Source organism: Malaclemys terrapin, chromosome 6, assembly GCF_027887155.1.
Source record: "Malaclemys terrapin pileata isolate rMalTer1 chromosome 6, rMalTer1.hap1, whole genome shotgun sequence".
Taxonomy (NCBI): domain Eukaryota; kingdom Metazoa; phylum Chordata; order Testudines; family Emydidae; genus Malaclemys; species Malaclemys terrapin.
In genome coordinates, this window is record NC_071510.1 from 85,658,795 (window position 1) to 85,685,769 (window position 26,975).

Genomic DNA, 26,975 nt, shown 5'->3' on the forward strand with positions numbered 1-26,975 from the left:
CTTTGAGTATAATTTTATAAGGTTAAAACTGTATGGCTAAAATTTTTAAAAATAGATGCTTAAAGTGTTTTTAGTCCTGCATAAATATCGTGATTTTCAAAAATGATGAAAACCCAGCAATTTCACCTTAAATAATTGGGAACTGCTACGTGCTCAGTATTTTTAAAAATCAGAAAACTCTTATGTTGGTACCTAAATAGGGATGCAGGAGCCTGATGTGAGCTTCCCATTTTTAAAAATCTTATCCATATATTTTAAAACTAATGAGAGGAAAATCTTTTGTTAAAGTAATAATACAGGATTGCTACCAATGGAAAAAGAAATTACGTCCTGCACCATCTAGATTTTTCTTAGTTTTCTATTCAAGTATTAATTTACCAGTCTGTATATTAATTAGAGTGTGAGATCCTGCAAAATCAAAGCCTGCAATAATGTAGCTGAAAAAATAGAAGTAGAAATTGGGAAAAGATTTGAAAACTGTGGGGTCAGGAAAATAAGTGCTTTAGAGTTACCACTGCAGGCAAATAAAGTCAATCTGTATACATTGCATTTTGTTAAAGTTACACAGATAACTCCAGACCCATTAGCACTTATTTGAAATGTGAAATATGAACTGCCAGCAAATTTCTGAGCCATGGAGCGTAACTGGAAATAATTGTCTAATAATAATAATGGGTAACTGTCACAAACTGTCATACTGTAATTTTAATCTGGCAACAGTGTCAAATAAGTCTAAATTCCTAAATACAACAGTTTCAAGTAAAAATACATTATTGTGATTGTACATTTCAGAGGGATAGAAGAGTTTGTCAGTGCCATAAATTTTCTTTTTCTTTCTTTTCAGAACATTCCTGATGTAGATGACGAAGGGTACAGTATTAAACCAGAAGCAAGCCAGAATATCCTTTTATCTATTGCAAATATATTCGGGTGGGATTATTGTAGGGGGGCAGAGCTTGGCAGAGGGGACTTTGTGCAGGGGTGGGGGCCCAGAGTCAGGGGGTGAGGCTTGGGTGGGGTGGGTGTTCCGGGTGCAGGGGGATGGGGCTCGGCAAAGGGGTCTGCTTATGAGGGGAGTCTGAACACAGGGGAGTTGGGCGGATGGGAGAGCAGCTCCCTGTACAGTGACCCCTCCCACTGCAGCTGAGGAGTGATGGGGACAGAAAGGGGGGGGTGCAGAGCTTCCTGCAGCCAGGCGAGGTTCCTGAGGGTGGGTCTGACTCAGCCCCGGACTAGCAGCTGAGCCCGGCACAGAGTAGGAGCCACAACCCCCCACAGTAATTTACTTCACCAGCTGCTCTGGGCACCCAAAGCGATGTGCCCACACTGCTGGTGAGGGGCGCGTAACTGCTCTTGCGGCTTCCCTTTGCTTCCCTGTCAGAACACATTTTTCTATGGGGAAGCAAAGAAATCTACGGGTGACATGAATTCTGCACGTGCACAGTGGTGAAGAATTCCCCCAGCAGTAAGGACCTCTCAGGGTAGTTAAGCGCTATAACATACCCCCTAGGGAGTTTGTGGAATCTCCATCGTTGAAGGTTTTTAAGAACAGGTTAGACCGGGGTGGGCAAACTTTTTGGGCTGAAGGGCCACATCTGGGTGGGGAAATTGTATGCAGGGCTGGGGCAAGGGGATGGGGTATGGGAAGGGAGTGTGGGGTGTGGGAGGAGGTGAGGTGTGCAGGAAGGGGCTCAAGGCAAGGGATTGGGGCAGAGGAGGGGTGCGGGGTGTATGAAGGGGCTCAGGGCAGAGGGTTGGAGTGCGGACTGTGGGAGGGGTCTCAGGGCAGGGGGTTAGGGTGCACAAGGGTTGGGGTGCAGGAGAGAGCTCAGGGCAGGGGGTTGGTGTGCAGGAGGGGTGTGGGGTGCAGCAGGGGGCTCAGGGCAGGGGGTTGGGGTGCAGGGTAAACGAGGGGGATCAGGGCAGGGAATTGGGGTGCAGGAGGGGTGCGAGGTGCAGGCAGGGGGCTTAGGGCAGGGAGTTGGGGGGGCTGGGTGCAGGAGGGGTTCGGGCTCCAGCCCGGCGCCGCTTACCTAAAGCGGCTCCGGGGTGGCAGCGGCGCACGCCAGGGCCAGGGCAGGCTCCCTGCATGCCTGCCCTGTCCCCGCGCTGCTCCAGGAAGTGCTGCGGCCCCTGGGGAAGTGGGGGCGGAGGGCTCTGCGTGCGCTGCCCTTGCCGCACCTCCAGGTATCTCCCCCGAAGCTCCCATTGGCCGCAGTTCCCAGTTCCCGGCCAATGGGACCTGGGGGGGGGCAGTGCCTGGAGGCAAGGTCAACGCATGGAGCCCTCTTTCTCACACCCCCCTACGCGCCCAGGGGCCGCAGGGACTTGGTGCCGGCCACTTCTGAAAGCAGCGTGGGGCCCATGGCGCCACGGGGGGCAATCCCGCGGGCTGGTTCCAAAGCCCCGAGGGGCCGGATCCAGCCTGGGGGCCGTAGTTTGCCCACCCCTGGGTTAGACAAACCCTATCTGTCAGGAATGATCTAGTTATTACGTAGTCCTGCCTTGAGTGCAGGGGACCAGACTAGGTGACCTATCGAGGTCCATTCCAATCCTACACTTCTATGATTTTATGTGAACCTTGAAACATCTCTGACTAACTTTCAAGGTGATGGGTGTTTTGCTAAATTAAAAAAGCTGTTTGCCTCCAGGATTGTCTGTTCCACCTGGGATCTTGGAAATTCTTCAGCCCTTAAAATCTGCAAGCTTTTATAGTCATCCAGATAATATGGTGCCAAAGGCATCATTGCCATTTCCAGAGACTGAGAGGAGATGGCCACTGGTGCCTGAGGGTATGTCTATACTGCAGTTAGATACCTGGAGCTGGCTTGTACCAGCTGATGCAGGCTCGCAGGGCTAGGGCTGCGGGGCTGTTTAATTGCAGCGTAGACTTCTGGGCTTGGGATGGAGCCCGGGCTTTAGGACCCTGTGAGATGGGAGGGCCCCAGAGCTCGGGCTGCAGCCTGAGCCCAGAATTCTACACTACAATTAAACAGCCCTGCAGCCTGTGCCCTGTGAGCCCAAGGCAGCTAGCACAGGCCAGCTGCACGTTTTAGTTGAAATGTAGACATAACCTGATTGTCCTCCTCTCAGGGTTCTTTTTCCTCCGTAGGCAAGCAGCAGACACCTCCGATTTGGTTGACTTAATATGCATGTGTGTAGAGAGGGTACATCATACATCATTTGAAAACTTATTATATCTACTTTAAGATGAAGTATGATCTGAAGCTCTCAAGTGGTGCTGTTACCATAGAAATGGGGATAAAGAATGACTATCAATATGTTAAAATGACCGCTTTGAAATATTTGCATTCTTTTCTGTTAGTTTAATGACTCTGATGTATTATTCCAAGACACAAAATCGGATTTCTTTCTCACCTCAAAGCATCACAACACAATCTAAAGGGTAAAACAAAATTTAATAATAAATGTGTACAGGTATCATTGAAATATACTAGCTCTGGTGACATTTCTAGTCAACATCACTATCATCATCTTGTTCATCATTATGACCTCTCTCTCGAGTGTGTGGGTTACCACAGTCTTCATTGCTTTGGCACACAGTTCTGTGCAGGGAAGATTGTTTGGATTACACACACCGTTGATTTTCTCAACTTTTCATGGCAAGTTGGATCTGGATGTGTTAAATTTTTTAAATTCTGTACACTGCATAAGAGACTCTGATTGCCCAGGGTGAGTAAGTAACTTTTCGTTCCCAAGCTTCAGTGATATTTCTTGTTATGCTGGGTTATCTGCAAACTGTTCCTGAAATACCACTATAGCCATTGATTGGAAGATGTTCTTTCTTTCTTTCACTGGTCTCTGTGTGGATGTCTCTATTATCATCTCCTTCATGGATGAGATTTCCACTAGTACGAAGTGGTACAATTCCATTTGGAATGAACACCTCCCTGCAGTCTTTCGACTTCATTTTTTGCAGCACTAGTGATGAACTGCCTCATCTCATCATAATGGATGCATAATCTATGAAGATGTAGTATGTCAGTTTCATTACAAGATCCAAACTCGTGGTATAGCTGTGCAGTAAGGCTTACTTGCCATAGTATGATAATTTTGGGACTGTTAAATAGTATGCACCCCACAATTGAGAAGCACCTTCTTTGAATGTCTTCTAAAAGATGATACTCTTTGCAGGGTGAATTATATGCCTCTTTATCCATCAACCAAAAGACAAACTCCTGCATCAGATGGGGCACAAGTAGCTCACATCTGTAAACGACAATCATGTAGCTTTGGCTAATACTCTAAGGCTTTCATTTTGGGTATTTCAGACCAAAGGATTGAAGTGGCGTTATACAAAACCAATTGTTCATTTGAAAGCTGTTCATTAGGCTCACTCACCAGAAGAACATCTACAAAACATTTGGATGACTTAAGTTCCTGGCTTCAGATTAGTTTCAGCTTTGATAGATGTGCCTTGTCCATGCTGTGCATGGAATGAAATGACAAAACCATAGTGATCTTCTAATTTTGCCTGTAATTTGCTACTGGAATAGCTTGAAGTTTCTAGGTCTGAGGGAAGTAGGCTTTATATTTTTATAGCTGGTTGGACAAAAGAAAAGCCGCCTTGTTGTACATAAGATCATTCTCTTTCTCCAATCAGCTGATAAGATGCAATGTCATAAAGTGACTGTATTGTTAACCTATAACTAGATGGTTTTGCCTTAAGATTTGTTTTACTGAAGTAGAAAGAAAGGCATGTTAACTCAAAAAGTGCAGCATTAGCAATCAAGCCTTCCACAGATCTTTTGAGCAGCATGTCATCATCTCCTCTTTGAAGTGCTTGCCTCCCTTAGGTTGGTTATCTCATACGTTTTTGTTTTTATTACATTTCTTGTCTTTCTTGTGTGGTGTTTTTTTTTCCCAACCAAACAATGCAACAGGACTAATTGCTGGAGGATGTGCTTGCTCTCGTGGCTATAGAAGCAGGTTAACGTGATGCTTTCTGATGAGTTTCAGAGTCTGTTTTCTTTCCTGGGTTCAGTACAACTCTGACATATCAAGTTCAACTTGCTTGTGTATTTCTGAAAGAAACCTCTGTGACAGAGTACAGTAACTCCTCATTTAAAGTCGTCCGGTTAACATTGTTTCGTTGTTACGTTGCTGATCAATTAGGGAACATGCTTGTTTAAAGTTGTGCAATGCTCCCTTCTAACGTCGTTTGGCAGCCGCCTGCTTTGTCCACTGCTTGCAAGAAGAGCAGCCCATTGCAGCTAGCTGGTGGGGGCTTTGAACCAGAGTGGACTGGCAGCCCCCCTATCAGCTTCCCACTCCCCTAAGTTCCCTGTGCAGCAGCTGCCAAGCAGGCCATCAATTGCCCGCAGTTCAGCTGTCCCTCCCCCCACTGCCATGTGCTGTTCCTGCCCTCTGCCTTAGAGCTGCTCCCTGAGACTCCTGCTTGCTGTAGGGGGCGGGGGGAGGAAGAGGTAGGCTAATGTCAGGGTGTTCCCCTCCCCCCTGCTCCTGCACCCCGCTTACCCCATCTTCCATAGAGCGGGGGGACACACGACAAGGCTGAGGATGGAGGGAGCTTGCTGGCAGCAGCTGCAGTCTTTTGTCTGGTGAAAGAAATTTCTCTGGAACCTAACCCCTCATTTACATTAATTCTTATGGGGAAATTGGATTCGCTTAACATTGTTTCGCTTAAAGTTGCATTTTTCAGGAACCTAACTACAACGTTAAGTGAGGAGTTACTGTATTGGTGGCACATCATCTAAACTAGAAAACTCATCCAGTAGCTGCAAAGACAGTTCATCTCTCCTAACTTCTGCTACCTGCATCACAGAATTCTGTCCAGCACTGGTGGCTTTTGACAGTTTTTCATTCCTTTGACTTTCTTGACAATACATTTCTTGTTTGTGGAGAGTCTTTTTCTCTTTGATGTAAGGGGGCTGATGTCCTCCATGTCGTTTTATACTGTAACTTCCCTGTAGAGGTAAAATTCCCAAAGTATATTACTAGCATAACTACCACCATTTTTCATCTTCTACAAGTATACAGACTTGTGCTAAATTAGATATAAATTAGATCTATATGATAGTATTACAATTGCCATTTTTGTTTAATGAGCCATTTGTTTGAAGCCCAGTAGGAAGCTCTGTATTGTTATTTCTAACACTAATACTGACTTGCACATAAGAGTCTCTGAATTAAAAAGCTGGTTTGTAGAATGTTTCAAAGGCTAGTACTGCATGGATAGGCAATTACAAATTAAAACCTTCTACCTGGCAGACTAGATGCCACACTGTATGTACAGAAGCTTACAAATGGAGAGGCATTACATTAGGAATTCACATACATTTATATCTACCCACTATGCAGTACAAACTATTGTGTAATCTACTACTACTGGTGCACAGTCTTCAGTGTGAGACTGATCTGGTCAGCACTTTTAAATTGAAAATATATAAAACTATTATAATCACTTGTGAGAAACTGACAATTAAGAATATATTGCAAAATGTTGACGATCACCATTTTTGTCACATTCTAAACAGCTTCTTCATTTCGGGGGGGGAATACATCCCCATGCCAAAACAAATAAAAAAAAATATGTTGTCATTTGGTAGCTTTGGCCAATAATTTCAACACCTTAATGTAGTATTTAACTTGAACAGTAAAAACTATAGTTATAGTCATGTTGCTGAGTTTCTGGAACTGTGCAAAAAATGACACTTTCCCATTTTGGGTACCATTGTTTCACCTCGCCTGCAGGCTTACAGCACCACTTGACAGCTCCCCATCAGACCTCATCTAAATGTACATAAAATAAACTTTCAAATTATATTTGTTGTGGGTGTGTGTAGGGATAGGTACATTAAACTCCAAAAATATGGCCCTTTTTGGAGAAATGCCACATGCCTACAGGCAGTTCATCTAGAAGCTAGGTATCTTGAGCTGCATGAAGCTGCACTGTTTTCTGCCTCCTGTGCTTCTCTCTGTGAGGTGATGCATTCAGGGTATGCTCTTGATATGGACATCTGGGGCTCCAATATGGCCGTGAAGGAATATTATAAGGAAAAGGAGTAGGGGCCCAAAGAGGGGGTACCAGAGCACATGGTCACCCTCATAGCCTCTGCTGCTTAGATCTTTAGGAGACCTTAGACTTCCTCTCTGACCCATAAAACTTGGAAGAAGAGGCTCTAGGGAAGTAGGTGGGAGATCTTTCCCCACTTTGTTGGGAGTTAGAAGAGGAATAAGAAAATTTCAGTGCCAAAGGAGGGGCTGCAGAGGCAGGGATTATAGATTGTAACCCCACAGCAGCATTCAGTACCAAAGAGGAGGTCGGTACCACTGAAGCAGTGGGCCCTCATGCTGGTAGAATGTGAAGCCCTACCAATAGCAAGGGAGGACTTAGTTTCCTCTGTAACCTGGAGGTCCTTTGGTACTGTATATCTCATTGTTACTGAGTAGATGGGGCTGTTAAAATTGGGGCTAAACTATAGCCCATAGGACTAGCCAGAGTTGAAGTAATCTGTAACAACTTGCTTGGTACCAATACTGTTGTTGGCAATGAAGGAGAGGTAGCAACCAGTGCCAAATACATGTGGTGGTGCAGACACCTCAGCGGTTGCAGTCTTTCTATTGATCATTGACAAGGTAGGATCAGTGGGTGGTACTAAACTATAGTACCATGAGCCCAACTTGGGCTATAGAATCTCCTTGGATTGGAATTAAAGGACTCTTTTGAACTCTTCTTTACGGAGGTCTTTTGAGGAGACTAGCTTCTGCTCTTAGAGGAAGAACGATGTTCCCTTCCCTCAGCGGTCATAACGGATAATCCTACCAGTATCTCTGGAAATCAAAGGCTTAGCTGGTAGAGTCCTGGAGCTAACTGGGGCTGAGCTCATAGGGGTGCTTCTCAACACAACAGGCAGATGTACAGGGATATCAGATGAATCTCTGTTTCAGACAGCTTGCATGGGAGTGGTCAAAAAGAAACCTTTTAAGCCTGGTTTCCCAACTCCTTTTTGAAAAGGACTCGCACATAATGTGTTTATGGAGAATGGGGGATTCCCCACCAGACAAAAAGACACCTCATGTGTCCATTGTTAACTGGAATTGCCATGTTGCAAGAGGGACAGTATTTAAATATAGGGTCCTTTGGATGTGACATCCTAAAGCCGTGGTACCAGGAAGATTCCAGTGGGAAATAAATACAAGGAAATGAAGAATTAAAATTTCCCCTCAGATTACCCAAAGCCTGCCAAAAATGGGGGGATTGGGTGCTAATGGGCAACTATGTAACTACCCTAACACACATCCTAATTCCTCAATTCACTCGGGAGATAGTACTGCAGACACTGGGAGCTCCATGAAAAGCCATGAGCAGAGAGGAGGAACTGAGCAGCGGTTGTCTAACAATGTATATTTGCATATATGGGGCAGCAATAGCTGGTGTCTGTCATGTATTCTTGGAAGGTTCCAGTGTTATTAACTGGAAGAGTTACTCTTCCCAACAAAGATATGTACGAAATGTTCAGTAATTTGAGAGTCTTGTACCCATGGGATGTTCTCTCTTACACCTGTCTACGAAGACCTCCCTCTTTGTGGCAGTCACATTTGCTAGGAAGGTGGAGGAGATGGGGGCTCTTACAATGGCGCGCGCGTGCACACACACACACACACACACACACACACACACCCATACTATTTTCCACTGTGTCAAGGTATTCCTTAGGACACAGCCTAAATTCCTACCAAAAAAAGTGTTAGATTTCCATATAAATCAGGTCATACATCTACCTACATTTTTTTTCCTGAGCCCCATGCTAATCATGGTGAAGCTACGCCACATACCCTTCACGAGCACAGGACCCTAGCCTTTTAACTTCAGTGAGTGAAACCTTTTAGGTCCTCTCCTAGGCTGCTGCTATTCTTTGACGAGAGGATGAAAGGCCACCCTGTGTCCTTCCAAAGATTATTTAAATGGGTTTCAGGGTGTATTAGGCTCTGATATGACCTAGCTAAATTAGATCCACCAGACAGTATTATAGCCCATTCTGGTAGGTTGCAGTCAGCCTCAGCTGCTTTGTTGAGAAGCATTCCCATAACGGATCTCTGTAAAGCTGCCACCTAGGGCTCTTATGCATACCTTTACTAGACATTATGCTTTAGTGGAAGCATCTAAAGCAGACGCTTACTTTGGCAGAGTTGTTTTGCAGTCTATTGTGAAGACTCAGAGCACCCACCACCTTAGTTAATTCACTGCTTGGGAGTCACCAAGAGTGGAATATGTATGTGGACCAGCACTTGAAGAAAGAAAAGTTATTTACCTGTTGTCACAGGGTAACTAGTCCCTGTGGCTAGATTAAGCCCAGCACTCCTGTACCAGAGCAGGTGAGTCCAATCCAGCCAATTATAGAGGGCTGGGCTACACCTGAGCCTATAAAGGGCTGTGAGTAGGCAGCTGGGCAGGAAGGACTGAGATAGGCTAAGCGTTGGGGAAGAAAAGCTACACTGGAGTGGAGCTAGCTCCTGTGATGGGTCCCTGGAGCAAGGGCTAGGGGCTCAGGGAAGCAGCCCTGATGCTGGGAGGCTGCCAGGAGCTGGAGTGTCAAAAAGTCCTGGGAGGGATGGCCCTGAAGCCTGGGGTCAAGGCTAGAGTTAAGTCCCTCTGTTATGACAATAAACCTTTTTGACTGAGGTCTTTTCTATATTACCCACTGGATCGACGGGCTGCGATTGATCCAGCGTGGGTTGATTTATTGTGTCTAGTCTAGAGGCGATAAGTTGACAGCTGAGCACTCTCCCCTCGACTCCAGTACTTCACCAGGGCAAGAGGCACAGGCGGAGTCGACGGCAGAGCGTCAGCCGTCGACTTATCACGGTAAGTAGATCAAAGTAATGTAGCTGAAGTTGAATAACTTAGATCAATTCTCTCCCCCCCCACCCCCACCAGTGTAGACCAGTCCTGAGACTGGGCATGACAGCGCATGCTTTGGAGCTGGGGAGAAGCGACAGCCCTGATGACACCTGTACACTAACAAGGATCCTTTGAGATGATGTCCACATATTCCTCAATGCACTCTTCTTTGGAGTCCTACAGTTGGATTCTGCAGTGGAGGAGAAATTGAGGGACAGTTGGTTCCTTGTCACCTTTTATTCCCTCAGGACAGGAGCATGAGCACTCTCAGAGCACATGTACAGATCCAGTGGACATTGCTAGACAAAAGACTCCAATCTCAAGTGCATGAAGTACATACACACCAAAGTGGAATAGATATATCTTGAATTCCAGTTACTGTATTATTAAATAACTTATTTACAGAGGGGCAGAAATGATTCAGAGGTTTGGTAACTTGCCTGTAATCAGTGTGAGTTGGTAGCAGAGCTGGGAATAGAACTCAGAAGTCTTAACTCCATTTTATGCTCCAACCTGCACTGCAGACAAATTAATACTACTGTAGAGCCTAAATTTTTCCATTCTGGTCATTTGTGATTTTAAATTTGTAACAATAAAGTTGCATTAACATACCTTCTGCATTTGTTAGATGCTTAGGGTGAAAGCATCAAAGTTTAAAGTCTGAGTGTTGGCAAACTGTGGATGGTGTTTTCAAGTAGCTATTGTCAGACACTTTTTTAACTGTTAGTTTTATGCATGAATAGTGTTTACTTGCTGCAGATGTATATGTTGAGGAGTGTATGAGAAACTGATTTATTTATTATATAGGTGACACTAAAATATCAGTTACCTTAACTGAGAAAAAACATACCAAAGAGAACCATTTCTACTCATCCAGCGATTCTGACTCTGAAGATGATGAACCGAGGAGGTTCCATGTAGAAATCAAACCTGTACAGCCAAATAATAGCTCTCACTACACTATGGCTTCATTGGATGAATTAAAAGTATCTATAGGGAACATCACTCTTTCTCCAGCAATATCTGTAAGTAATTTGTTCCATATATTACATTTAGCAGATAAGCAAGTTAATATGTTCCTTACATTTTGTTTCACATTAACTATTAACGTTACTCTTTGTTTCTGGGATTGATGTTAATTCCAGGTGTGAGATGTGCTCCAGGGGACAACCTTTACAAATGAAAGGAAAATAGTGACTATTATCTTCTCCCCAAGCCCCCTGCAAATATAACCTCTCTATTCTGAGATCCATGTTTTGGGTTTAAATTGCAATGTGCTGGGGATTATTTTTAACAGATGGATGAGATTTGTATTGGATCATAAGTGCTTCGAAGCTAAGGGGATGAGTACTATAGAAAACCCTAAGATAGATGAAGGGTATCTATTAAATTACATTGCAGCTTGCTGTGTTTTATTCCTTAGGATGATAGTTAGTGATCCTTTTGTATTTAGGATTAACATTGCGGTTGAACCTTATAAGTGATATCAGCGCAAAATGAAGGTTAGAATAAAAAGGCGTGTACATTAAAGCAAATATTTGACGTACAATCTTATTTTTAAAAAACTAGGTGAAAGTCTGTGCTGGCATACCTATGCCATTCATAACATGGGGGCGGGAACCTAAAAATGGCTAAGAACTTAAAAACTGGATTGTAAAAAACCACAAATCCCAGTGATGATTGAACCTGGTGATATTTTAACCAAAAAGAGCAGTCAACCTGCTTCTAACTGTTTCCATCACTTCATGCTGACTCAATAGACACTCTAGGCTTCAGAGTGACACAAAGGCAGAATGTCAGTCCTGGAGTCTTATTATATAGGTATATTAATCATGTTTTCCCCTTTTTCTTCTGCATGCTGATACTAGAGACACAGTCCTGTAAGTACAAAATCTTTTTTTTTTCCCATTTTTAAATATAAAAACGAAATAATTCTTGTTTAAGGGAGGAAGCAAGTTCTAATGGTTAAAGCACAAGACTGACTCTTGGTCTGGGTTCTCTTCCTGGATCTGTCAAATGCTGGCTGGGTGATCTTGTGAAACTCAGTTTATTAATCCATGCTGTAAAATAAGCATGGGTGGCAGGTATCAAAGGCAGGGGAAGGCTGAGCCTCCCCAAACAGTCTTGCGTGGCCCCACCCATGCTCCACCCCCAGGTCCCTTCCTGCTTCCCAGCACTATGCTGGGGGAGGGGGGACTCTTCTCCCTGCCCTGGGGCTAATTGGGGGCCAGCTAATGGGAGTTTGGGGGGGGTCTGCACCGTCTGCCCACCTGGCGTTCTGAGGCTGGGGGAGGTGCACCGCCCAGCTGGCACTCCAGGGCACAGCGCCTGGCACTCCACGGTTGAGGGAGATGGGGGTGGGCCGTGTCACCTGCCTGGCGCTCCAGCAACTGCGTTGCCCACCCAGGGCGCTGGTGGAGGGCCCTCTGGGCTTCTATGGGAGTGCAGGGTGTTGGGCAGAAGGGGCAGGCCGGACCAGGGGCTAGCCTCCCCAAGCCCATTTTGATTCAAGTATCAGTAGACTTGCAGTAAATACAATGAAATTGCACTTAAGGAACTAGCTAAAGCAATCTCAGAACTATTAGCAATTATCTTTTGGAACTCATGCAGAATAGTTGAGGTCCCAGAGGACTGGAGAAGGGCAATTTATAGTTACCTGCCTTTAAAAAGGGGAATAAAGAGGACCCAGGGAATCATAGGCCAGTCAACCTAAATTTGATACCTGGAAAGATACTGGATCAAATTATTAAACAATCAGTTTAAGTGCCTAAAGGATAATAGGATTATAAGGACTAGCCAGAATGGATTTATCAAGAACAAATCATGCCAATCCAACCTAATTTTCTTTCTTTGACAATTTTACTGGCGTAGTGGATGGGGGGAAGCAATAGATGTAATATATCTTGATTTTGATAAGACTTTTGACACAATCCCACAATACATTCTCATAAGAAAACTAGGGAAATATAGTCAAGATGAATTTACTATAAGGCTGATGCACAACCAGTTGAAATACTATACTCAAAGAGTAGTTATCAATGGTTAGCTGTCAAACTGGAAGGGCATATCTAGTGGGGTCTTGCACGGGTCAGTCCTGGGTCCTGTATTATTCAATATTTTCATTAATGACTTAGATAATGGAGTAGAGTGTGCTTATAAAATGTGTTAATGACACCAAGCTGGGAGAGGGTTTGCATGCACTTTGGAGGACAGAATTAGAATTCAAAATTACCTTGACAGATTGGAGAATTGATCTGAATTCAACAAGATGAAATTCAGTAAAGATAAGTGCAAAGTACTTCACTTGGAAAGGAAAAATCAAATGCACTACTACAAAATGGGGGATAACTAGCTAGGTGGTAATATTTTTGGCAAAGATCTGGGGCTTATAGTTAAGGCTGCAAGTTTGCGTCAGAGGTCACAGATTCCGTGACCCTCAGTGACTTCTGCAGCAGCCAGTGCACCTGGCTTGGAGGCAGCTCAGGCAGCCCCTGCGCCAGGCGCACCGGCCCCTGCTGGGGCAGTCTCAGGCCACCAAACCCCCTTCCCCTCCAGCAGCAGAGTTTGGGTATGGGAGGGGGCAGAGGGTTGGGGCATGGGATGGGGTGAGGTGGGCTTTGGGTGGCGCTTACCTGGGGGGTTCCCCAGAAGCGGCCACATCCCCCTCAGTCAACTGCTAGGCGGAGGCGTGGCCACTGTGGGCTGCCTCTGCCCAGAGCACTGGCTTCACAGCGCCCATTGGCTGGGAACTGCAGCCAATGGGAGCTGCAGGTGGAAGCAGTGTGCTGAGCTGCCTGGCCACGGCTCCGCCTAGCAGCTGAGCGAGGGGGAAGTTGCCAGTTCCGGGGAGCCCCCGAGATAAGCGCTGACCAGAGCCCACCTCACCCCATCCCGTGTCCCAACCCCGTCCCACACCCAATCTCTGCTGCTGCTGGGGAGGAGGTGCAGAGTCAGGCAGGGAGCCTGCCAGCCCCGCCAACCCCCCTAGCACCAGTGGGGGTCCCTGGCTGCGTGCCGTCCCCTCCCCCAGCGGGGGACTCAGGCCACCCTCTTCCAGAACCCGCGGGGCCCCCAGGCCCTCCCCCAAGTTTTATTCACAGGTATTTTTAGTAAAAGTCGTGGACAGGTCACGGGCCATGAATTTTTGTTTACTGCCTGTGACCTGTCCGTGACTTTTACTAAAAATACCCGTGACTAAAATGTAGCCTTAATTATAATGGATCACAAATTGAATATGAGTCAACGACGTGATGCAGTTGCAAAAAAAGGCTAATTTCATTCTGGGGTGTAGTATCAGGTGTATTGTATGTAAGACAAGGGAGGTAATTGTCCTACTTTACTTTGCACTGGTGTGGCCTCATCTGGAGTACTGTGTCCATTTCTGTGCACCACACTTTAGGAAAGATGTGGACAAATTGGAGAGAGTCTTGAGGAGAGCAGCAAAAATGATAAGTTTAGAAAGCCTCACCTCTGAGGAAAGGTTAAAAAAACTTGGCATGTTTAGTCTTGAAAAAAGATGACTGAGGGGGACCTGATTAACGGTTTTCAAATATATCAAGGGCTTCAAATATATAAAATTGTTGTCCATGTCCGCTGAAGATAGGACAAGAAGTAATGGGCTCAATCTGCAGCAAGGGAGATTTAGATATTAGGGTATAAACTGTCTAACTATAAGGGTAGCTAAACTGTGGAATAGGCTTCCAGGTAAGGCTTTAGAATCCCCATTTTGGAGATTTTTAAGAACAGGTTGGACAAACACCTATCAGGGATGATCTAGGTTTACTTGGTCCTGCCCCAGTACAGGGGGCTGGATTTGATAGCTTCTCAAGCTCTACATTTCTATCATTCTGTATACTTTAAAAAATACATTATTTCAATACTATTTCTTTTTAGCTTTCTATACCTAAGAACATGTTTATATGTGTTCCATATCCCCTTGGTTCCAATACACAGTATATCTGTGTTTACACTTATGGCATTGTAAAGTACAGGCACTACACATGTAGCTACACGTGGCAGTACAAGGCTCTGGTAGCAGGACGCTACACTACTAAAAATAGTGGGAGGCACTTCTTTGGTGAATAGAGAACCATGTAGGGTATATACTGAAGGGGTTCAGACATGCAGGGCACTTTCTCAACTCTATTCACCCAAGCCAGACCTCACCCTCTACCACTGCTGTTTATACCCGTACTGTCTGGGTGAGCAGTGTGTGTGCTCTACATGCAGCCATACATGTAGACTTACCTTTTGAAGGTGCTCCAGAACTGCTGTAGTGTCAGCTAGCTGACTTTTGCTGTATTCATGGAGTGCTGCAAAGCCTAGCTTTCCAAGAGCAGTTGCTCTTAGACTGTTTTCCACTCACCCCCATCTCTCCCTCAACTGCCAACTGCTGACATGCTGCCAACTCAGCTTGCTCTTTTTCCACAAGCCTCCATCTTAATTTCCCTGCTTCGACTCCCACCTTCAAACTCCAAATAGCCTTTCCTGCCACCTTGCCTTCTGCCAGTGCTCCCTGTTCCTCTGTTCTCCTCTCCTGCCTGCTTTACACTCACTTGTAGCCTGCTCATGTTCTGTGCCCTCCCCGAGCTTTACACTGTCTCCCCAGCATTGAAAATAAAACGATGAATGGGAGAGGGTATATGCTAAATAATACTGTGCCATTTAGTTCTTTAGTAGATGGTTAATAAAAAATGTTTATTTGTATTATTTTTCATTTCTATTTTAGGCTCAAATGAACAGGAATTCACCTAGTAAGTGCAAACTTTAACTATTGGGGTATACTTTATATTTTTCTTATCAAAATCTTTATATTTAGCATGGAAAATTTAATTTCCTGATTATCATCAATTTTTATTTTTGTATTTTAAATACAAGAAAGATGCCTGTCCTCAGCTCTTGTTGCCATAACAATTAATAATAAAAAATAAATTTACAAAAAATAACCACCCCACAGATGTATTAAAACTTGAAGAAAAATGTTAAATGAACATTACCTGCCAGTGTTTCAAAGCAGTGAATGCGGTCCACCCAAAGATCTTAATGCATCTGCCTTCCTAGCTCTCCCCAAAAGTCCTAGCATCCTGCAAGGTTTAATAGATTCATGCTGTTTGTGATCAATGATGGGAAATAAGTTCCAGAGCGAAGGGGCCCTCATTGAAAACATTCTATTGTCAGTCCTGTGTACTGAGTACTCTAGCTCATGTCCCAAATCCCCAAACCAAAAACTCCTCTTATTCCGCTGTCAAACTTTCTCCTTCATCAGATGTTTTGTTCTCCCTCTGCATAAAAAACAGCAGTTTGTCCCAGTCCCGTGATCAAAAAGTGTGCTCCCAGCCACACTGTTGAGTCTCAGCAGGAGCAGGGACTTAGAGGATGGAGTCCTGGTGAGTGAGGAGGCAGACCAGGCCAAGCACCTACTGAGCAGCAGTGGAAGAGTGTCAGCTGCTGTCCCCTTGCTGGATTCTGGCTGGAGCAGTGGGAATTCACTCTTAAAATGGAGAATCCCAGTCAATGGAGGAAAGGCTGGTGAAGCCATGATAGCGGTGATTACAGTCCCTCAGAAAGGAGTTGTGCTTTAGAGTGCTGTTTAATAAAGATGTGAAAGCGGACTCCCATGCATTTTGAGTTCAGTTCCTCCCCTGACACGTACACAGTGTAAATTACCTCAAAGGCGGCCATGATGTGAAGTAGTCAGAAAATAAATTTGAAATGCTGCATGATAATACTGTTCAATGATAGCTCATTAGTATTAGCTTTTGAAAGAAAATGCAAATTACATGGCCCTTATTTTGGGGAAGAGTAGTATTTGCTTCAGGAAATAGCAACTAGCCTTTTACTAGTATTATCTTGTTAGTATTCTAGATGCTAAAGAATTAAAATGTTTGTTTTTAAGTGTTTCATGTTCACACTTTAATCCGCTTTTCCTGGAAAACTTAGATGACCAGTAACATCTGCTAAAAATGAATGGTTTTTCTGCTGCAGTAGGGACTTAAAACTGCAAAAGAGTGAAGTTGACCTATGTTATGTCCCATAAAGATATACTTTCAAAGGACCAAGACTTTCTAACAAAAATCATCCTTCATTTTTGTATGTTAAGCATATTTTAGGAAGTATTTTAGAAGCAGCTGACTCATAACATCACATAAATAACACTAATTTCATCCTTTCCATTTCCTTCTGAATTATTTTCATTGCAGCTATTATCATTCCAGATTGTTTTTTATCATGAAGCTGAATGATTTTGTTAATCAAATTTCATGGCTTTCATTTGTCATAAAAGTTTGTTTTTTTTTAATTAGGTGAAGAGTTAACAAAATCAAAGCATTCTGCCCCATCTAATGAGTAAGTTCCACATTTAAAATGTAGGCTTTACATTGAATTCCATTTTTGTGGGGGTTTTGGTTTGATACAGGATTGAGAAATCCATTGCTAGACAGGGCTGCCCAGAGGGATGGGCAAGTGGGGCAATTTGTCCTGGGCCCCACAGGGGCCCCGCGAGCCCTGACCCGACGGCGGTCCGGGTCTTCGTCAGCATTTTGGCGGCGGGGGCCCTTCGGTGCTGCCGAAGACGTGGAGCAACTGAAGGACCCCCCACCACCAAAATGTCGCCGAAGACCCAGACCGCCACCAGGTAAGCACAAGCGCCACAGCTCCCCTGCTTTGCCTCAGGCCCCCTGAATCCTCTGGGCAGCCCTGTTGCTAGACTTGGCTATCCAGTGTAGGCTGGATAGCTAGTGATTCCTGAGAGGTGAGAACTTATTCAAAATTCTTTCTTTAAAAACTGGGAATTTTATCCTATCCTCTTCCCTTCATGGGCATGCCTGCATACCTGTTCATTTTCTTCATTGTGATTGTCTCAAATAATTATTTTAGTTATAAATATAAAATGTTATTTTATATTACAATTATTAAAAATAATAGAAATCGGTTAACATTCTAAATTAATCTAGAAGCTACCATAACTTTTAGGGAATGCAAGTTTGATAGGATCAAGATTTGGGCTGGTTCACATACAAGTTTTACTGAAATAACTAAATCAGTTTTAATTAGGGCTGTCAAGTGATTAAAACAATTAATCCCACTGCTAAACAATAATAGAATACCATTTATTTAAATATATGTTTTCTACATTTTCAAATATATTGATTTTAATTACAACACAGAATACATAAGCGTACAGTGCTCACTTTATATTTATTTTTATTACAAATATTTTCACTGTGAAAAACAAAAGAAATAGTATATTTAAATTCACCTAATAGAAGTACTGTAGTGCAATCTCTTTATCATGAAAGTTGAACTTACAAATGTAGACGTATGTACAAAAAAATAACTGCATTCAAAAATAAAACAATGTAAAACTTTAGAACCTGCAAGTCAAATCAGTCCTACTTCAGCCAATCACTCAGACAAACAAGTTTGGTTACAATTTGCAGGAGATAATGCTGCCCACGTCTTGTTTACAATGTCACCTGAAAGTGAGAACAGGCGTTCTCATGGCACTGTTGTAGCTGGCATCGCAAGATATTTACCCTAAAGATATTTACGCAACATATTTATGCTAAAGACGCACGTTCATTTTCATAATCTGAGTCAGATTCCACCAACAGAAGGTTGATTTTCTTTTTTGGTGGTTCAGGTTCTGTAGTTTCTGCATCGGAGTGTTGCTCTTTTAAGACATCTGAAAGCATTGTCCACATCTTGTCCCTCTCAGATTTTGAAGGCACTTCCAAGTCTTAAATCTTGGGTCGGGAGCTGTATCTATCCTTAGAAATCTCACATTGGTACCTTCTTTGCGTTTTGTCAAATCCACTGTGAAAGTGTTCTTAAAACGAACATATGCTGGGTCATCATCCAAGACTGCTATAACATGAAATATATGGCAGAATGGGGGTAAAACAGAACAAGAGACATATAGTTCTCCCCCAAGGAGTTCAATCACAAATTTAGTTAACGCATTATTTTTTTAACGAGCATCATAAAGCATGGAAGCATGTCCTCTGGAGTGGTGGCCGAAGCATGAAGGGGCATATGAATGTTTAGCATATCTGGCACATAAATACCTTGCAACGCCGGCTACAAAAGTGCCATATGGACGCCTGTTCTTACTTTCAGGTGACATTGTAAATAAGAAGCGGTCAGCAGTATCACCCATAAATGTAAACAAACTTGTCTGTCTTAGCAATTGGCTGAACACGAAGTAGGACTGAATAGACTTATAGGCTCTAAAGTTTTATGTTGTTTTGTTTTTGAGTGCAGTTATGTCACAAAAAAAACCCCTACATTTGTAAGTTACACTTTCACGATAGAGATTGTACTACAGTACTTGTATGAGGTGAATTAAAAAATACTATTTTTCGTTTATCATTTTTACAGTGCAAATATTTGTAAAAAAAATATATAAAGTGAGTACTGTACACTTTGTATTCTGTATTGTAATACAACTCAATATATTTGAAAATGTAGAAAAACATCCAAAAATACTTAATAAATGTCAATAGGTATTCTATTGTTTAACAATGTGATTATGCGCAATTAATTTTTTAATCGCAGTTAATTTTTTTGAGTTAATCGCGTGAGTTAAGTGCCATTAATTGACAGCCCTAGTTTTAATTAACATATTTTGTTGAAAAAGGAAATAGGACCCTTTTATTCTGAAATAAGAGTGCCCACACACAAATTTGCACCGAAATAACAAAAAGTGTAAATTTAAAACATTTCATTCTTTTGGTGAAAGTCTGTGTGTGAACCAGCCCTTTGACCTACATTTATCCAACAGAATATTTTTATGTGGCAGGGAGGTTCTCATTAGACTGATTACAGCACACAAGTCACTTCAATAATTCGGTTGTTGTTATAAATATGTATGCTTTGTATTTATTTTCCAATTTTAACTGTTACAATAGGAAGGGGAACAATGACCTCCTCGCATGGGATCTACCCTTTGCCACTTCTCTTGATTCATCTTCTTCAGCTTCATTGACATCCTCAGCCTCATTAGGTAAAATATTTGATACTAGAAATTATATTTTAAATCCTAAATGTTTATTATAAAAATCTTCTTTGGGGTTTGTTTTGTTATTTTACTATTGGAAGGGATTTGCATTAGAGAGAATTGCAATGAGTGTTTTGAAATATGATCTCTCATTTATATGATATAACTTGTATGTACAGCAGGATACAGCGTGTTAGAATGTGGATTAGTATAAGTAGTTGTGTCCATTCTTTAAGCATCTAAATAATCTGAAGGCAGAGTCCATTTTTTGCTAGTACTGTGCACAGCTCTTCCTATTTCCTCTATAATCCAGCTACTTTTACTGGGTTCCCTAAGCACTACTTTTTCCCTGGGTTACAGTCCAAATAATGTATGGGGCTCTTCCTGCTCCTTCACTTGTCTCTCTTCATAGGAAAGGATTCTCCTCCTTGTTTCTTTTAGGTCAGTGTAACTGGAGCACTGCCTTCAGAGCACCCTATTGTGGTCTGAGGTGGCCTCGTAGACACCCTGCCCCCAGTTTCTTGTATTCTCTGCAATGACTGACTGACTACCAGACCTGGAAACAATATCACCCTTCTGTGGGGTCTGACTCATTACCTCTTTTACAGAGTATAAAACTCTTCGTTAACCCCACAAGTCCAACTCTTCTCCGTGGTTCTGGAGTCCCAGAGCCCCTCCCCCAAGGGCCCATGCTACAGTTCAAGGAAACTTCTCCTCCTAAGGTCAGGAGTCCCACAGCAGTCCTTGTTGGGACTGTGTTGATTCAAATAGGCTTCCTCTCCTGGGTTGAGGAGTCCCATAGCCCTTCTGTTGTGGCTGTGCTGATACAGGCCAACTGCAGCCTTCAAGCAGCTTTTCCAGCTGGCCCCTCCTTACTTAATCCCCGTCTCCTTGGGCTGGGACAGGTCAGGAGGCAGCCATCCTTCCCCTGATGGTGTATGTCCTGTTATTAGAGAGAAGGTAGCATATATGCTGCCCTTTCTCCCAACCAACCAGGAGGAGTTTTGGGAAGGAGGGGAACCTTGCTCTACCTGCACTACAAGGCTTCTGGTTCTGGGTCCTTAAAGAAACAGTAGCCTGTGTTCCCACCAAGCATTAATTGTTCCCATAGGGATTATCTTCCTTTCTCTCAACACCTGCCTTTGTCCTTTGCTAGGCATTTGTCCACTCAAAAAGTCACAGGAGCTTTAAAGGGGCACATTATGGAACAGGTTGACTGGCCCGTAGTCCCTACTACCCTTAAAGGGACAGTCAGTAATCCTGTTACAACAAGATTAATGAAGAACTCAGATCCTCCTTTTTTAATGCTAGTGCCATTCCAACTTTTCCTCTCCATTAGATCTTATGCATGGAAGGGCAAAAAGGAACATGCATGCATAGGTAGGAGTAATCTGTGTAAGGAGTCATTGACATTGCTATCACAATAATTAATTATAGACATTCTTAAAATGAAACCTATTCTTACCTTGCCTACATGCTTCTTACAAATTGCTTTGACTTTAAAATAATGAATGGATTTTATTTTTCTCTATTTTCAGGTCCCTTGTAGAAGGAGCCTATGAAAAACAATGGAAACCAACTGCAGGAAGTACCTTGATGGGTTGCCCATCTCCTTGCATGTGTCTATTGGGCTTTTAACTTCATAATGTAATGTAAAGATTTAATAGGTGTGGTAATTAGACACTTATTGATCACCACATCTGTTAATTTTAAAAAATACATTGTTAAAATCTAAGTTTACCTTAAATTAGGTCCCCTGCAACGAAGTTAGGCAACCCAGCAAGGGAATTTCCTGCAGTGACATCCTGCTATGCATCACTGGATGTTTTCCATAATGATCTGATGTAAGGAGAGAAAAAAATGGGCCATTGTTTTTACAATTTTGAAATTATGATTTTATGCTAATATTTTGGTTTTAAGGACGTCAAAGTATTCTGTTTTCAAACTTAAATCTGCTTGTTAGTGGTGTAAACATTTCCTTTATTCAGAAGTTACGGTTATTTCGCTTCAGATGTTACAAAAATGTATTTTTACGTTGAACTCGTGGTATGATCCTTGGCGAATACCTTTATTTAACTAATTATTTTAATGGAACATGGCATTGAAGAAAGAGGAAAATTTTAAGAATCTTTGGATATCCTTGCATTTGCCTGTAAATGGTTCAGTGGGTCACAATTATCTAGACAAATTACTTTTGTTGCAATAGGTTATTGTAAGAAGTATTCCATGTTTAATTATTAAAGTTGATGCTCTGAAAATTTTCACATAACCAGGAATAAACAGCCAAATTAAGCGTTTTATTTTTTTATTCAGTTAAGATCAAGCTTGATATGAATTTTGAATATCATAGCATTTTACATGGTTTCCAGAAATTTGGGTTGGCTTTCTGTTGTTGTGAATAGTTTGCTCAGGACACTTTTATTACTATTTTCAAAGGGGCGTCTCAGATGCTGCCCTATAGTGTGCAGATTTCTTCATAACCCCTTTTTTCTTGCTATTTTCTGTAGCACAATCTGTTCCTTTACAAAAAAAGTTTTTTGTTCCTCATATATCCTGTCTAAAGATTGTACAGCAAATACCACCAGTACCTCAGGTAAAAATGGTAACTTTTAATCCAGTTATAATTAGTGTTTTATAATAGCTAAGAGATAAGAAGTGTCCCAGGACCTAATCCAAAGCCCTTTGAAGTCAATGGACTTCAGCTGACTTCAGTGGACTTTGGATCAAGCCTCATAACATTTGTTTATATGTTTTCATTCTTTGCTACAATAGAGGCTTATTACTATACAAAGTGTTAGTCAATCAGCAGGCTAGCTGACCCTAATTTACTGATAAATTGAAATGAGCGAGAGAGTGAGTGTTACAAATTAGATTTATAAAAATAGCATGGACTTTTCTAATTAACCTGTCTTTTTATTAGCTGAAATGCAGATTTTGTCAAAAACCAGCCAGAATCCAGTTGTTAAAGACAAAGGAACCTAAGGCCCAGATTTTTAAAGGTGTTACTGCATTCAGCATTGCAGTGATTTAGCATTGCTATGATTTAGAAGCATATATTTCATTTTCAAATGGGATTTAGGCACTTAGGACCGTAAATCTCATTTAAAGACTACTGAGGGCCTAAATCACTTTGGAAAATGGGATGTCAATGCTTTTGAACATTTTAGCCACAGTGAGTAATGCTCACTTCAGTTGATCCTTGTCCAAAGCAAAATGAATCCGTCTACATGTGTTACCTGATGTATACAATATTAAATTAAGTGAGTATTCTAAAATATCACAGAATAAATATAATGTACTTTGGAAAAATATGTGCCGAGGCAAAAGCAACAATAGGCAATTATCCTGTGAAAGTACCTAAGTTCTGATAGTATTATTTAAATCAAGCTGACCTTTATTGTTCTTTGAGCTGCAATTAGATACCAAGAGGTGGGATTTCCAAAACCACTGGGTTTGGACCTAATTCGGCACTCCTTGAAGTCAGTGGGAGTTTTATCATTGACTTCAGTAGGACAAAAGTTAAGCCAATGCTTAGCTCTTTTGACAATCCCATCCCAATAATTAAGTTGTTGACTGAAATGTACTTGCAAGTACATGTAACATACATGTAACATATTGTGGTTTAAAAAGTCACCACATGAGCATTCTTTTCCTTTTTACCACTGCTTAAAACCTTCCTTTTGGACAGTGTTTTGCAGCTCAATATGAATTACTATAGTATTAAACAATTGGTAGGCCTTGCAGCATAGAAGTACACTTAGATCATTCAGTGAATTATTGCCCTTTGATAGAACTTGAAGCAAACTTTGTTATCGTGGGAAAACATGATAGAAATTATTTTGGCTAGTTATGCTTTCCGTATTAGTTATTCATGTATAAAAATGCTTCTTTCATGTCCTCTTTTTTTCTTCCTTCCCCATTTTTTAAATTAAATTAATGGAGATATCCAATCTCCTAGAACTGGAAGGGACCTTGAAAGGTCATCGAGTCCAGCTCCCTGCCTTCACTAGCAGGACCAAGTACTGATTTTGCCCCAGATCCCTGAGTGGTCCCCTCAAGGATTGAACTCACAACCCTGGGTTTAGCAGGCCAATGCTCAAACCACTGAGCTATCCCTCCCGCCAAGAGAAGCATCAGATCAAAAATCTGTGTACATGTCAAACTTTTATTTCAAAAAGACTTAAAACATGGAAAAAATTGTCATATGAATGTTTTGCATTGCTGCCCATCACACAATATAATGAAATTCAAAAACATTTTTCCATATATGATAATGTATCATATAATGTGTTCGTCAAACTTTATAAAAGTTTTTAAAACTAATCTCTTGTTTGTTCTTCCTATACTGGGGTAGTGTTTGTCTTGGCCATAAGAACGCTTCTTCCAGTATGTTCGTATGTAGTTTAAAAAATGCAGTTTTTTGTTTGTCTGTGCACTGTTTTAACTTAGGATCTGTAGCAATGCAAACCTTAGAAACAATGTTTAAAGCATTTAGCATGAACAGTAAGATCTACTAAATCTGTAGATTTCCGGGCTTGAAAAGTCTACTAGCCTATGGCAAGTAGGAAGCTTTCCCAGGCAAGTGCTATCAACTCTCCTGAACTGAAGTTTTTTGGTTGGTTGGTTGGTTGTTTTTTTTTTAATCTGTCAGTCTCCCCTTAGGAGTGCACACACTCAGCGCACTAAAGCCAGAGAACTTTGCTTAGCAGTACCTGTCGGGGTGATACTCATGCCCTTTGGCCCTTGTAAACCATCATGTAGCTCTTTAAGGGCAGCATGACCCTGACCCCCCCCCTCAGTTCCTTCTCACCAGCCATGGCTTGAGTCAAAGTGTATCTGTGTGGTATTTTATCTTGCATTTCTCTGTCACCGTGCTTTTCTTGTGTATATAGTTCTAGTAGTACCCTTAGGATTTAGTTAAGTAGTAGAAATTAGATACAGTTTAGTCTGGTGTGATACCTTCTTCAAGTTTTGAACACTGCCTGTCATGTGAGATGGCTGTTCTTAATAGTGAACCCAACATTCAGTGTTTGTTGTGCCTTGAGGAATGGCACATTAAAGAAAAGTGCTTCACCTGCAAGTCATTCAAAAGGAGAATGAAGGTGGCTTTAGAGACTTGCACCTGAAACAATATCTTATGGACCAGGCAGCGCTGCTTCAGCACCAGGGACTTCCACAGGTTGGCCCCTCAGGGAGCTTTGGAGCTGGCATGTTCCATGGCCGGTTTCTGATTGCTCCCCCAGGATGAAGAAAAATTGTTCTTCTTCCTCTGGTCCCCCAAGGAAAACGTCTCTCAAGATGAACTGGGCTACAGAGCTCAGAGAGATTCTTCCTCTTCTTCCAAGAAGAGTGCAGACCAGCATTGATATTCCTCAGATGCTCAAGATAAGGCTGGGCTCCTACCCGCTCTCTAGAACTGAGACGAGATCAGTTGGACACACTATACAGGCGTCAGCAACCTTTCAGAAGTGGTGTGCCGAGTCTTCATTTATTCACTCTAATTTAAGGTTTTCATGCCAGTAATACATTTTAACGTTTTTAGAAGGTCTCTTTCTATAAGTCTATAATATATTATTAAACTATTGCTGTATGTAAAGTAAATAAGGTTTTTAAAATGTTTAAGAAGCTTCATTTAAAATTAAATTAAAATGCAGACCCCCCGGACCTGGGCAGTGTGAGTGCCACTGAAAATCAGCTTGCGTGCCGCCTTTGGCATGCGTGCCATAGATTGCCCACCCATGACTATACCATCAATTCCAGTATTATTCATGGGGCATCCGCTGAGTCCAGTACCGACAACATTGGTGTTGGCATTGACTGTTTCCACGCCATTGGCATACCAGGCAGCATAGGACTTGCTCTGCCTTTCTGTTCCTGACTCTCCATTAATTCAGAAGCATTCAACTGTAGTGGCCTCTTCTGTGTCCTTGGGGCTAACTGGACTGGCTGCAGAATTGTTGTTGTTGTCGGCACCATCTTCCGCACTGCTTAATTGATTGAGGTTGGTCTCCTCGGTACCAAGGGGCTCATCAGTACACATATTGCCTTCGGTACCAACAACTGTTTCAATATAGACCACCTCTACAATATTAGTACCAGCCTTGACTTCATTACCAATATCTGTTTTGGTGCGGAGTGTGAATGCAGTGCCCGCACTAGGGCCCAAGGTGCCAGCTATTTATCATTGGTCACACCAATGCGATCTGCATATTGGGCTTCAGATGAGGCTGGATGTTGACTTGCCCCTGCCTGGAGAGGCTCCTCCGTTGCCACTAGACTGCTTGAAGGGTTCTTCAAGATTGAACTCAAGGGCATCTTCTTCCTCTCTCTTGCCGTCAAGGCACTGTCCTCGAAAGTTAGCAAGACATTCTGGGGATCACCATCGGTACTGGGATTGGCACCACTCCTACAATAGCGATAGAGGCTCTTGGACCAGTTCCTGTTGGCCACAGTGCCATATTCTCTTCCTCAGTGGCCTCCTTGGAATCATTGGGAAGTTCCTTGATCTGCAAAGTCCTGATCCTTGGCTCAATCCAGAGTGAGTTTGCCAATCCCCTTTGTAGTCTCTCCTCCTGAGCCACCTACACTACAGACACAGACTGAGGTTGTCCCCTTTGAGCTGGTTCAGCCTGAACCATTGTTGCAGTGGCAAGAGTTGCTGCAGGAGATACCATAGGCTCTGTTCCCTTCCTCTTCACCAGATGACTAGATTCCTCCTCTCCTGTGCCTGAAGAGTTTAAATTATATCAGGATCTTCTGAGGCAAATGGCTTCAGCCTTAGGCATTCAGGCAGAGTTTGTTCAGGAAAATACCATAAGTTGGTGGAAACTCTCCAGCCCTCAGCTCCAGGGAGGGTAGCTCTCCCTATAAATGAAGCACTTTTGTGCAAACACTTTGTGGCATACCCCAGCTTCTTTACCGCTTACAGTGAAGCATACTGAATACTGATAAGATATCATAACCCTATGCAGGGTTTTTGAGTGCTTCTATCCACATCCAGCCCCAAATTCTCTTGTGATGGCAGCAAATGAACTACTATGGCAGAGGAGATGCCTGAAGATACTCTAAAAGGTTAGATTTGATGGAAAGAAA

General features: G+C 42.6%; 1 protein-coding gene across 2 annotated transcripts in view; it reads left to right on the plus strand.

Moving 5' to 3' along the window:
* The window catches only part of FCHO2 (FCH and mu domain containing endocytic adaptor 2), a 227,181-nt gene that overhangs the window by 154,479 nt on the left and 45,727 nt on the right, over positions 1-26,975 (plus strand). For both annotated transcript variants that reach the window (XM_054033090.1, XM_054033091.1), the window contains exons 12-17: positions 845-899; positions 10,733-10,911; positions 11,755-11,766; positions 15,615-15,639; positions 17,188-17,230; positions 19,795-19,889. In XM_054033090.1, the coding sequence (XP_053889065.1) occupies positions 845-899; positions 10,733-10,911; positions 11,755-11,766; positions 15,615-15,639; positions 17,188-17,230; positions 19,795-19,889 (409 nt within the window). The remainder of the gene's footprint in view (positions 1-844; positions 900-10,732; positions 10,912-11,754; positions 11,767-15,614; positions 15,640-17,187; positions 17,231-19,794; positions 19,890-26,975) is intronic.